Genomic DNA, 12,880 nt, shown 5'->3' on the forward strand with positions numbered 1-12,880 from the left:
GTACTGATTTGATAAGGATATGCTGAAAGTCAGATCGGCATGTTATTGAAATATTTTGTAAGCATTTAAACTCTTAGTAGAAAATCAATACTGTCGTTTTGTTTTTTGAGAATTAAAACATATTCCCAAAACACAACATAACATATTGCAATACCCAAGTGTATCTATATTTTCTTAGACCCCTAATCCTAGGTAAGAAAAACCATTGAGATATTTCTTAAGTTACATTTTGGTTAAATTAAAGCTTTCCCTCTGACATGCCACAGCTTTATTTTCTTACAAATATCCAGAGATGATTATGTGTACAGTACGGCTGAACAATTAATCGGAATTTAATCAAAATCGTTATATGGCCTAAATTGCAGGAGGCGCAATATTTGTTAAAGGTAAAATGTGTTACATATGAAGTAGTATCTTGTGTCTTGCATGAAACCTGTGTCTGCACCGCAAAGCAACACAACCTACTTGTTCAACCACCTGATAAAACACCACAAAGTGCAGCATGATGAGTGTATAAAGGCCAATGTCGCTGCTCCCTGTCCTTGTCCAGCGTCAGACAGCCATAACAGCGACGCTGTACAGCGCAACACCCTATCCACCCAACTCCCAAAGACAGACTGAAATTACCAATGCAATCACATTCCACTTGGACAGATATGTGTCCTATAAATACTGTGGGTATGAGGGCTTCAGGAAATTGGGGAACGCATTGGATAAAGATATGCCATTCCATCAAGCAATTAGGCTATTTCTCCAAAGTGGGATTACCTGTGCTGTATGCAAAATGTTGAGGAGATAAGGGAGGGAGTAGATGCACCAAATTCAGGTAAAGAACCTAATTTTAAGTCTTAGTTTGATGCTAAATTAGCACATTAGCATGAATGCAGCACAAAGTGGAACTAAAAGCTTTGCATTGTTCATTTAAAGGTAAATAAAAGTGATTATCATTTTTGGCCATAAAATCATGCAGCCCTATCTTGCTCACAGGTCTCATTCTGCAATAAATTAAAGCTCTTTTACAAGATTGTTTCTCCTCTGCCTTTTGCTGCACTAAGTTCTTCATTATTAAGAGCTTCTTGATTTCCAATAGCTCTTGCAGACAGCTGAATGTTTATGTGCTGTGTAGTGGTTCCTTTGGTAACAGTTGCATGTCACTTTGCTCTAAATAAATCCTGCATGTGACCCTGCTTTTGTATCTGTAGTAAAGTGGGTCAGTAGTGGGCTGGGATTTTTCATTTCTTATCATCCATTAAGCTTTTAGGCTACACCAGATTCTACTTTATACTTATATCATTAGGGTCAAAGACTTCCCATCTATAAAGATCATCAATACAAGCCCTCACGGGCACCACGAGCGCTCTGGTTCCCATGACAATAAGTGACCGCTTCTGGATTTTCACTCTCTGCTAGAATCAAGTCGGCCAGGGAGAGGATCAATAGGAGTATTGTTGCACTGGGGATGGCTTGGCTTGTCTTTCCAGGAAGTTACTGCGACAGCAAGGGTCTGATCAATGACACGGACGGAGAGAGTGACAGAGAGCGAGTCATTCATTCAGCAAGAGGCAGGGGGGAGAGGGAGGGACGAGGGGAGTTTGGAGCAGGAAGCAGAGAGGGCAAAAGAGACTGTCTGAGATAGTGATCAACTATAAAGGCTGACATGATAATCCTGATTGTTCTGCTAAGGTGCTCATTTATGTCATTCATCATAATGCTTTGGACAACATACTCAAAAATATTCTACACTCTCTTTTTTTCTGCTTTTGTCGAAATAACAGAGAACATCATCTGTTCATAATGTCAGCACTGAGTGACACTACTGTCATGTGCATAGTTGTGTGCTACTATAGATACACGTATATGCATGCACACAGGATGTGATCTGTCAGACGGGATGTTATTGGAGGAATTTTATTTCTGACTAACAAAGGGAATTTCCCTCCGAGCGCTTTTATAACTCTGATCAAACATGTGGCAACAGAGAGACAGACAAAGAAGAGGCAGACAGAAAAAAGGATGTGTGTCATTTCATTAAATGACAGGCGACCGTAACGTCAGTCACAAGTTTGTCACCTGATTTGGGGCATAACATACGACCATCACACACACATACACACACACGCTCTCTCTCTATTTAACTACCCTCAAAATGTGACTTTGTGTGGGACTGTTTTTAACACAACATGAAGACTGACCGTGCCTGATCAACCGCTGAAGTCAAACCACAGGGCCAGTTCATGAGAATATTGTGTGAGAAAAACCTCTATGAATTATCTGAATATACAATGTATAAATACAGTGCAAGCAGACTTCTTCCCCCATTGACCCTAAAGGTGGTTTGAGGTGGGCTTAAGGGGACATTTGCTGTTATGGGGAAAGTTTGTGGCTGTGGGAGGAAGAGTGGAGGAAGAGGAGGAGGAGGGGGAGGTGCAATGTAGGTGCTCTCATTTCTTTTTTCTTCTCTTTTTGGGTTTTGCTTGTGTTAATACAGGATTATTTGTGATAATCATTTGCTCTTCATTAAAACATTATGATCATAGTACTATATTTCTTTGTTTTAATTGATTTTTTGTTAATAAAACACTGTGATTTTACCTAGGTTAAAATCAATCAATCTTTGGGTCAAAAGAAAAAAATACAAAAACAAAGCATAACAAAGAGCTGATTTATAAGAAATAAATATTCCCGTTTGTAATGCACCCATGGATGATTTGATACTGAAAAAAACTTAATGATTCTCAGGCTACAAGTTCTGTAGTCAAAAAGAGCAGTGTTGGGGGTAACACGTTACAAAGTAAGAGTACTCAGATGACTTTTTTGTTGCAACGTAACATGTTACTTTTGCAATTCAAGTAATCTGTTATTTAGTTACTTTTTCATAAAAAGTAATCTGTTAATGGCAAATAAATTGCTGTATTTCCCTTTTCCTTTTATCGTCACAAAACAGAATATCCCCAGAGCACTGTTTCTGTTTCTCTCCTGCTTCTTGACAGGAAGCTGCGCACCAGTTCAACTAGCGAGATAGCGAAGACAGCATTTACTTTTACTTTTACACATAGAAACAAGAACAACATGATGGTGAAATGTAAGTTGTGTCTGGAGGATAAGTGCTCGTCAGCTGTGAAGAGCTCTACCTCTGAAGTAGCATCTGCAGCTAAACCCAGCTCCACAACACTGGTGGTGACTAAGAGCCTGTGTTGTATTATTTTCAATGAAACAGCTGTGCCTAATACTGTATGCCTCTGCCCAGTTCACTGACAGATTGTTAGCATAATAAAGAGCTGTTAAGGTTATATTGCGTCTGTTATTCTTGTTATTAGGCTACAGAGTTACAGATTATGGGCCGTAAACAAGGCTATGCAAGGACTGTAGAGTCAATACATTCAAAGACAGAAGTACAGTAAGCTACATGCTGTCCTGACAATATAACCGACATGCGTAACGAGTCGTAAAGGGGGTTTTAATTTTTGGTAACACAAAAGTAATCTAACGCGTTACTTTTCTCAATAAGTAACACAGTAACATAACAAGTTACTATTTAATGGCAGTTATCTTGTAACGTAACAAATTTCTTTTAAAATGTACGTTCCCCAACACTGAAAAAGAGCGACTATATTCTAAGGTTTCTAAGGGAGTTTGCAAAACAAGAAGATCACAGTGGACAAAGAAATCAACAGGCAGCAATTATCACTTAAGTCACTTCAAATCAAAAGCTTTGACAATTGAGTTAATTCACATATAGAATAAGTTACAGGTGGATCAGGTAGAGCAGTACTTACGCTGACTTTGAACGCCTGGACTGTGTTGTCCAGCAGCAGTACGTTGCACACAACCTGTGTGTGCTGCCTGTCTCGCTCCAGCTCCGTCGCCCGGACATTGTAGGATCTGCCAGCAGGCAAGCGGAAGCGCGCGCTCATCACGCTCCTACCAGGGTCTGCAATAAACAGTCACAGCAGAGAGGAGAGAATAAGACCAGGGCTGAAACAGCAAAAAAAAGAGTAGGGCAAAAAAAATGAGCATCTTATTGTTTGTAATGTACACATACTGAATTACATTTTATGTGTGCTTAGCTAAGAAATCCACTTTGGCAAATTGTGTTGGACTGAGCTTTTGCCAATGTACAGTAATACATGATGTAGGACATGTTCTTTCCACTGTCTTACTGAAGGCAGCCACACAGCAAGGCAAGCCTGTACAAGCACGTCAAAGAAGCAAAGACCAAGTGCTTCATGAGAAAAGAATGTCAATGAGTAGGCAAGCTGCAGATTCCCTACCAGGGGATGTGGAAATACAGCAGGACAACACTGAAACACTCACACGAGGAAAAATACCATAGCAAAAGTTTGCCGCCCTCTGTATTTGATTATTTTTAAATGTGGCAACAGTTGTGATGAATAGGAGAGAATACTATGAATGAAAATGTGGTAAAACCAACCATTCTGGCTGGACACAGAGAATTTCAGTTTACAACTATTGTAATACCTTCACTCATGACCTTTATCTATTTGGTAGATCAATGATTTAATTTTATCATTTCATCCTCACCATGCCTGGCTTGAGAGGCTCAAGGGATTGGTTGGCAGATGATGGCAGAACAAACAGTGGGTGAGGGTGCCCTGTCCGCTCATCAGTGTAAATAAATAACCAATATCCAAAAGGCCCCTTCTTACTGAAGCCGTGTCTGACTGCTGTCCATGTCTTTTTAGATTGTAAGCTGGTTGCATGCTGCCTGAATCCAAGTTCACACAGATAACAGCCACACTAACCGTTTCCCTGTTTCCTATAATTGTGCTAGGCTAGGCTTAAAAGCGGCTTGTGTCATATTTACAGACACAAAGGTGTCATCAATCTTCTCATCTATCTCTCAGCAAGACAGCAAAAAGTGTGCTTCCCAAAATATAACACTACTCCATTCATCCATCCATTATTTATACCGCCGTCAATGGGCTAGAGACGGGGTACACCCTGGCCTGAACTGATCGCCAGTCAATCACACGCCTGACATATACCCCTTTCCCATCAAAATTACGTGTTGACCCGGGTTTTTCAGACACGGGAAGACCCGCTAATAAATGCTGATTGTTTCTTTTCCCATTGCCAGTGAGGTACACTCCTTTCAGTCTCTTTTCTGCTGCGTCAACATCCGAAGTCACAAACGTGCCAGAAACAAGGTTAGTAAGCAGTGAAGATGTTACGGTGGTTAGGTCTTTATTGTATCTATTTCTCATTCAGTCTATTTAGCAAACTTGGCGCCGACAAATGTGGAACAATGTTCGAGCGCTGCTTGGGCGGAGATGGGCGAAATTTGTACCTGAGATGACAAGGGTCCGTCAGAGTAAAAGGGAAGGGGCGGAAAGGGGGCGTGTCGACCCTGGTTTTGTGCTCCCATCATTGCCGATCGGAGCCGAGGCGATAATTACCCGGGTCTACAGCAGAGTCATGCGACCCGGGTCTGAATGCCGATTGTAAATCTTCCCACTAAGCAAAAAAGCCGGGTGTTAGCAGGTTTTTTGACCAGTGGGAAAGGGGCTATAGAGACAGACAACCTCTCACGCTCACATTACATCTACGGGCAAATTAGAGTCACCAATTAACTTAACGAGCATGTCTTTGGACTGTGGGAGGAAGCCGGATCGCCCAGTGGGAACCCATGCACGCACGGGGAGAACATGCAAACACCACAAGATTCAAACTAGGGACTTTCTAGCTGTGAGGTGCTAACCCCTGCACCACTGTGCAGCCATATGATTGATGGTCTGGCAGAGATGGGAATCTAACCAGTGTGGGAATGTGCTCTCCGATACATGGGGCAGTTGCTATTTCCACTGAGCTAACTCCATGACCTAACACTATTCCTTTAAAATAAATTATGTAATTAGTATTATAAAAGCTGCTGTCTTATAAATTTAAGTTTGTATACAGTGCTATGTTTTAAAAGTTTGACTTAGTATTAATAAAACCAGCTGAGAGGAAAAGTCAGACAAAAGCTCCTTCCACATGAGTACATGTACTGAGAGTTTCACATGCCAGCTGCTTCTGTTTTGTGCAGTTCTCGCAGTGTTTGCAGTTTAATATTTTGTTGGGTAACATATGCCATTGCAGTGGGATTTGTGACCTTCCTGTCCGCCTCCCCATTTTTTTATTCATTGGTGATCTGTCTTGACAGGAGACATAATAACCCCACAAGGGTCACGGCCCCGTCATCAGGAGCTGCCGTATTTGTAACGATGGCTCTGTGTGAGCGTATTTGTGTGTGTGTATAGTATATATGGAGGGCTCGCTGCGTCTCTGAGCTGCTTGTCACTACACATCAGCACAAACCCCCATGACCACTGGCAGATGGTGTGTACACACACACAAACACACACACACACACACACACACACACACACACACATATACATATCTATACTTGAAGCCACCAAAACTGCAGCAAAACCTGCCTTCTCAACTCCAAAACATTCAAGATACACTCAAAAATAAACAATACCCATTACAGGTGATTTAGATGCACAGTTTATAATGTATATATATATATATATATATATATATATATATGTATATATATATATATATATATATATATATATATATAGTGTGTGGTTGAATCTTTATCACATTATTCAAGTATGAAGGGGTAAATCTCAAGCATAGAGACACAGTGATGACGAACAATATTTCTGAAGAAGGCTCATTTGCTGTGAGGAAAACGGGGGACACCCATGATTGATAATTAATGAAGCATAATTTTAAAAAGAAAAATCTCCCCTTCTGATATCAATGGGGTTATCTCATCATAGGTTTTGACACCTACTGGTCTGAAATTTTTCTGACAGTGTAATGTAGCAGTCATGCTGCGCTTGAGTAATAATAAGATCGCCCCCACTAATGCAGTAGAAATTCAGATATTGTGAAATTTTGCACACATCTGAAGGAAAGAAAAACACTCCAAAGACGTCAGAGCGTAGTTTTAGCCTGCAGCTGCACTTTTGGAGACACCTAGGTCACTGCCAGAGTTGGAGATGACGTAGAAAGAGTTCAACAGAACTGGAAAACTCTCCTGCTTCCCTGAAGTCACCAATAGTGTAATGTTTGAACTCCGGTTGCTGCCCTTATTACAAAGAAGATATTCCTACTAAACTGTAGCTGTTTACAAGCAGCAGTACATACTCTGATCAACCTCAGTCTCACAAACAGTTGGCCTGTTGGTTTGATTATGATGCACATAGCTGACCAAATGCAGTCAAAACGCTGTATGTCACAAACTGTAGTAGAAACCACAACTGAGATGCGTATTCAGATTGTGTTGTATACATGTCCAAAGAATGCTCCTACAACCTGAATAATATTGGCCATTAACACGTTTTTATCAGAAAACACTGGGGATGCACAATATTATCGGGCACGTTATTGGTATCTGCAGATTATGGCTTGAAAATGATTCCCTAAATAAGCTCGATGTAATGCTACATAAACTCGGGTTGACTGTGCGTGCACACTGCGTGCACCAGGCCTCTTCTGTCAAGCGTGAAGAAGGGTGCAAGATGTCAGCGGTATGTCAGTTTTTCAAAGTTTCCGAAACGGACAGCAAAGTTGATATTTGTAAAGGTTGCTAAGCATTAGTCATGTGAGGAGCGGCCAAATCTCATTCATTCAACACTACAAATTTAATCACCCATCTCAAGAATCTGCCAGTGAGCCACTACAATAAGAATAGGCATGATATCAATTCCACTACAGGGGAGACTTGATGTTCTCTGCAATTAGGTGAAAAAAAACATGTGCCTAATATATCTATTATTTTGAATTATTGAAATCACTATCAGCAAAAAGGGTTGGAACATATCAGTATATGGGATATCGCAAAAAATTCAATATCGTGCATCCCTAGAAAATACCACATTCATGAGGCCTAATTGGGAATATCATAAAGGAATATGCTGTAAACGCTCGACATAGTAGCTGCACATGTCTTTGTTCTTCTTACTGTAATTGACATGCATTACATCATTGTTTGATAAGTGTTTATTGATTTTGCATCCATAGTACCCTGTAAACTAGCCACTCATAGTATCAGAGGGGAAAAAGTAAATCTTCACTTCATCTTCGTCTTCACTGGCATAGCCGTCAGTGCTTTAACAACAGGGTTTGAATCGAAAATTGAAAGTTAAATATTTGCGCATTTGGAGAATTGTAACACCCTTTTCATAGCCACTAAAGCGATCACAATGCAAGATGCATCAGCACCTCTTATCCAGCTCAGTAGGTGACAGTGCTCACCACTTTCACTGACAATGTCCTCTGGGACTGAAACTGGGACTGGTAAAGTGGGTGTGACACACTGGGGACTTGGAGCTTAAAAGATGTAGGCTTCGGCAGTCAGAGAGAATCTAACACAGAAATGATACTGAGCTGCATTACAGGAAGTGGAGGTGGTAAACAGCTAGCAGGTTATATCCAACCAAGCGTGACGCTTGTCCTCCCGCAGAGATCGATATATTCTGACTGCCAACAGAGCAACCACGCACACAGTCAAGGTCTGAGGTATACGTGCAGGCACACACACAGATGCACCCAAGTGCCGAGGCTAACATGCATACTGACGCAGCCGCAGCACTGTGTCAGCTTTGGAAACGGAGAGAATGGGCCGGGGAGAGATGAGCAGGAACGCAGAGATGAAGCCATGCAGAAGGAAGGAAGGAAGGAAGATCAGAGCAAGAGAGGGAGGGACACTCTCCTATCACTGGCTCACACTGCGGGGCTACGGGAGATATAGATGATGAGGTCTGACACACAGACTCTTTCCACGGGCTGGCTCGCCTTCCCTGCTCTCTTCCTGTCGTAACATTTTTCTGCCATGCAGGAGAAGACAGATTAAAGCACACAGAGCGTAGTGCTGGGTCATCTCTGCGGTGTGCAACCATTTGATCACATTTTCCCCCCTGACACACCTCTGTGTGAGGCTTTAAATTATGTCAACACAAGAATGAAGAATCAGGGGTATCTTATTTTGAAATATTATGACAATGTTGTTATTAGTGTTTGAAGTGTAAGTTTTTTTCATGTCATATTAGCCCATAGTCCAATAGTCCACAAACATTTAGCTAGACAATCGGCTCTTGCATGCATGTGCTGCTCCGTTCTTTTAAATCCTAATATCATTTTGTTTTCTCATTAATTTTCTGCTGCTTTTTTATTCATGTTCTGTTATTGTTGTCTTTAATCCTATTATTATTGGTTCTTCTCCGCTCTACTATCCTCGTCACTATGCTATTCCATTGTACTGTTTTCTATTATACTCACTCCTATTCTCCATGTTCTATAATTTTCTGCTCCGCTGTGTTCTTTTCAGTGTTTCTCTGCTGAGCTGGACAGGGCAGCCACACTCCCCTGAGAGAAGCCTCCGGAACTCCGGAAGCACGCTACCATTATTGCTTCCTGCAGTCAGCAGAGCTTACAAACAGGCAGGAGTATGTGTGTGTGTATGTGTGTGTGTGTGTGTGTGTGTGTGTGTGTGTGTGTGTGTGTGTTGACCCTAAAGCTTCCCCTCAGTGGTGGGCTCCTCTGGCTCTCTTAGCTTATTGCAAACACAGACGGGCCAGGAGCCTTCCTGTCTATATACACGAATATACACTTGTATGAACACACCCACTGAGACGCGCACACCCATACAAACTAACATTTGAGTTGCTCCACTGAATAAGGATACACACATATTTGCACACACAAATTCAAAACAAGCACAAAAACTAAAGTAATCTCACTGAACAACGATTCTCCCCATATTTCTTATTTATTCTAACAGAACTTAAGTCTTCAAAGTAAAAGTAACACAATATTCAGCAGTTCAAATAAGGGCCGACTGCTGAACTTCATTTGCCCCATACATTTCTATTCATACCCCAATTTCTTAAACGAAACTCCAAAGACATGCTACGTATGTTTTTTTCGGTCCCTGTGTTGCTTTGAAACAATTGAAATAAGAGGCTAGCAGTTAGCAATCCCAGAGGAGTTGTATATCAGCGTTAACTAGGCCACGGAGAAACAGGTGGTCAATTACAGATGTGTGCCAGTATGTGTGTGTTTGTGTTTGCAGACAGCTTGAGACTGCTGTAAGTTTTCATAATAGATGATTGGAAAAAACATCATCTTTAAAGCCCCTTTAGACCTTTCTTTCTATGTGCATGTGACATTTAAATAGAACATAGAAATGAAACGTGCACTACGAGTCTGTCCCGCCACTAAACAGACACAGATCTGACCTGACCTTTATGTTATACTTATGTTATTCTGTCTGCAAAAACAAAGAGGTATTCTTGGCATCAAATAATAAGGCCAAAAGAAAAAGACTTCCTCTTCCAGGTCTTTCTCTGCTTATCAACAAAAGATATACATTTACTCTTCCTCTTTCTACCTGTCCTTTCTTCCTACTCACCCCACTCACCTACACCCATTTTCTTTCCCTTCTTTCCCAATGTTTCCTCCCACTCCCACATCCTACCACTCCCATGATCCCTTTAATTCTACTTATTTTATATGGGGCAACGACAGCATCCAGACAGAGAGCTGTTTCATGTCTGTGTGTGTGTCTGTAATTGACAGATTCAAACAAAGCATTTAAAATGTGTCTGCGTGGGGGAGGTGGGGGTGCCAGTGAAGTTGCAGCTTAAGGAATGTGGGCAGTAAATGACCTCTGACCTCCTTTAGGGATAGCCATATGTGGCCCTGGCTGATGGTAAAGCCATACAGTGCAGCTTGTAATCTGATTGCTAAAGTCTCTAAGGGGAAGAAAAGACAAGAGACATCATGATCCAAACAGAATAAAGTTTTTAAATAATTAGGGTTAAACTGATTCCCGGAAAATAGCTTTCTTCCATATTCTTTTTTTTAAATAAAAAAAACAGTTTAATATTTCTCAGAATTATTACGATTTATTTTTGATAGTTGACAGTTTAGACGAAATGTTATGGTCTACTTACAAAGCAGAACATGCATACATCAGCAGTATGCAGAAATGGTCAGGGGTGAGAGGACTGAAACGTATAGCGTGCAGCATATACAGTGTATGCCATCAGAAGAATGACAACAAGGCAGTCTAAAACAGTGCATATATCTAGGGCATGTTGAAAAAACAGGAATTGGAAAAAAAAAAGTGGTTGTCAACGAGAAGCCAAACCACTGTTTAAATCTTCCCAGTTACCATCAATCTCCTCAAAACAATTTATATTAAAGTCATTACTCAAAATTTTGCATTGTAAACGTCTGCTAAAGCAACTTTCTGAGCTACTTCAATCAAGAGGTTTGTATCATGCTAATCACTTTTTCAAAAGGGTTAGAATAAATTATTTTACTTAGTATTATTGAGGAGTGTCCATTCAGGTTTCTCGCCTCAAATCAGTTACAAAGAGTTGGAAACAGCTGCAAACTGCTGCTTGAGCTTCAGTGACACCTAAAGGAATAATCATTTTCAAGTGAGCGAATGAAAATCCTGAGTCAGCCTGAATGAATGCATTGATTGGACAAACCAGACAGTTCAATCCAGGTCTCAGCTTCATACAGCCCTCTAGAATCCTTCTTAAGGATAATAATTCAAACAAAACCAATTTGTACTTTTTTTTTTACATTTGTTCTGTTTTGCTACAAACGTGCAGCCTGAGTACGTTATGCCTTATGTAAATTATTGTAAATGATTAATGTTAAAATTATACAGGGTTGTAAATAAATGTTGCAACCCCTTGGCGGGATTACTGAAAAAACTACTGTCAATGTTCATGTTTATATGTAATCTGTAGAAAATTCTTCGAACCAAGCTTTTTCTCAATCCCTTGCTGTATCATAAAAACTCTAGTTTCAATTACAATTGGGTTGATTCACAAGGTTTCCTGTGTTTGTAACAGAGGCCTAACACCACTTCAAGTAAAATATACAAACAGTAAACAATATACAACTGAATACCACAAAGGGAAAAATAAGAGTAGCTCATTAAGCTTCAGCAAAAAAATTTGATTTAAGGGCAATATGGATCACCTCTGTTGGATTGTTATTCTCAAACTTTTTTTTCATGTAACAAGAAAACACCCTGTCTTTCCATTATAAAAACAAATGAAGTTTAAAGTGGTAATCTCAAAGATTTCAGTCTCATTCTCTTTGTCGACACCTGTGGCAATTAACAGTAATTGCAGGAGCACACTTCCAAGATATTCAGACAGTGTCGAATCTGTGACATCCACGACTGGCTCGAGTTATAACTCTTGATTGTCCTCACTTAAGGTCACTTTTCTTTTTAGACTGTTTCATTCATCACTTTTTTTCTTTTTCTTTGGATTTTCACTTATTGTTGAAATTGTATCTGTAGTCATCGATCTTTTCTTTGTTTGTTCAGCCATAGTATATTACTGTTTACTCACAACACTTGCAGAGACCGGAAAAGCAGCCGCATAGCTCCGCTTACCCTCTCTGGCAGACCAACCAACTGCTGGGTGATGGAAAATGCGTCACTAACTGGAGGCCACTTGTGATTTTTTCCTCTAAAGTCACCACAGACATGCAGTCCGTAATACTACAAATGCAAAGGCTTTCATCAGTGGGCCATAGGCTCAATCACCATTGTGTTACCTCATTAGGCGATAGATACTGACTTAACAGACATTTATTTAAATGAAAATATTCAAGATTATATCTTTAAGGGGTTTTTTTCCACCATATATATCAGAATGTACAATAACAACAAGGTCCTTATTGAGCGCTCTTGGTTTCTTATCACACATTTTAATCAGTCATAGCAGAAAAGGCACAGGTGGAACGAATACCATTAACGAGGGTCTGGCCTAGTTACTGTTGAATTAAAAAAATACAGCGATTAATTATATCATTAGCTACACCT

At 40.4% G+C, this 12,880-nt stretch overlaps 1 protein-coding gene across 2 annotated transcripts in view; it reads right to left on the minus strand.

Moving 5' to 3' along the window:
* ptpn4a (protein tyrosine phosphatase non-receptor type 4a) overlaps positions 1-12,880 on the minus strand; it is a 76,160-nt gene that overhangs the window by 44,085 nt on the left and 19,195 nt on the right. For both annotated transcript variants that reach the window (XM_069662677.1, XM_069662676.1), the window contains exon 2: positions 3,777-3,931. In XM_069662677.1, coding sequence (XP_069518778.1) covers positions 3,777-3,914 — 138 coding nt within the window. In that variant the 5' untranslated portion in view covers positions 3,915-3,931. The remainder of the gene's footprint in view (positions 1-3,776; positions 3,932-12,880) is intronic.

This window comes from Semicossyphus pulcher, unplaced genomic scaffold (genome assembly GCF_022749685.1).
Source record: "Semicossyphus pulcher isolate SPU_LCO1_2020_fin unplaced genomic scaffold, fSemPul1.0.p SCAF_15, whole genome shotgun sequence".
Classification (NCBI taxonomy): domain Eukaryota; kingdom Metazoa; phylum Chordata; class Actinopteri; order Labriformes; family Labridae; genus Semicossyphus; species Semicossyphus pulcher.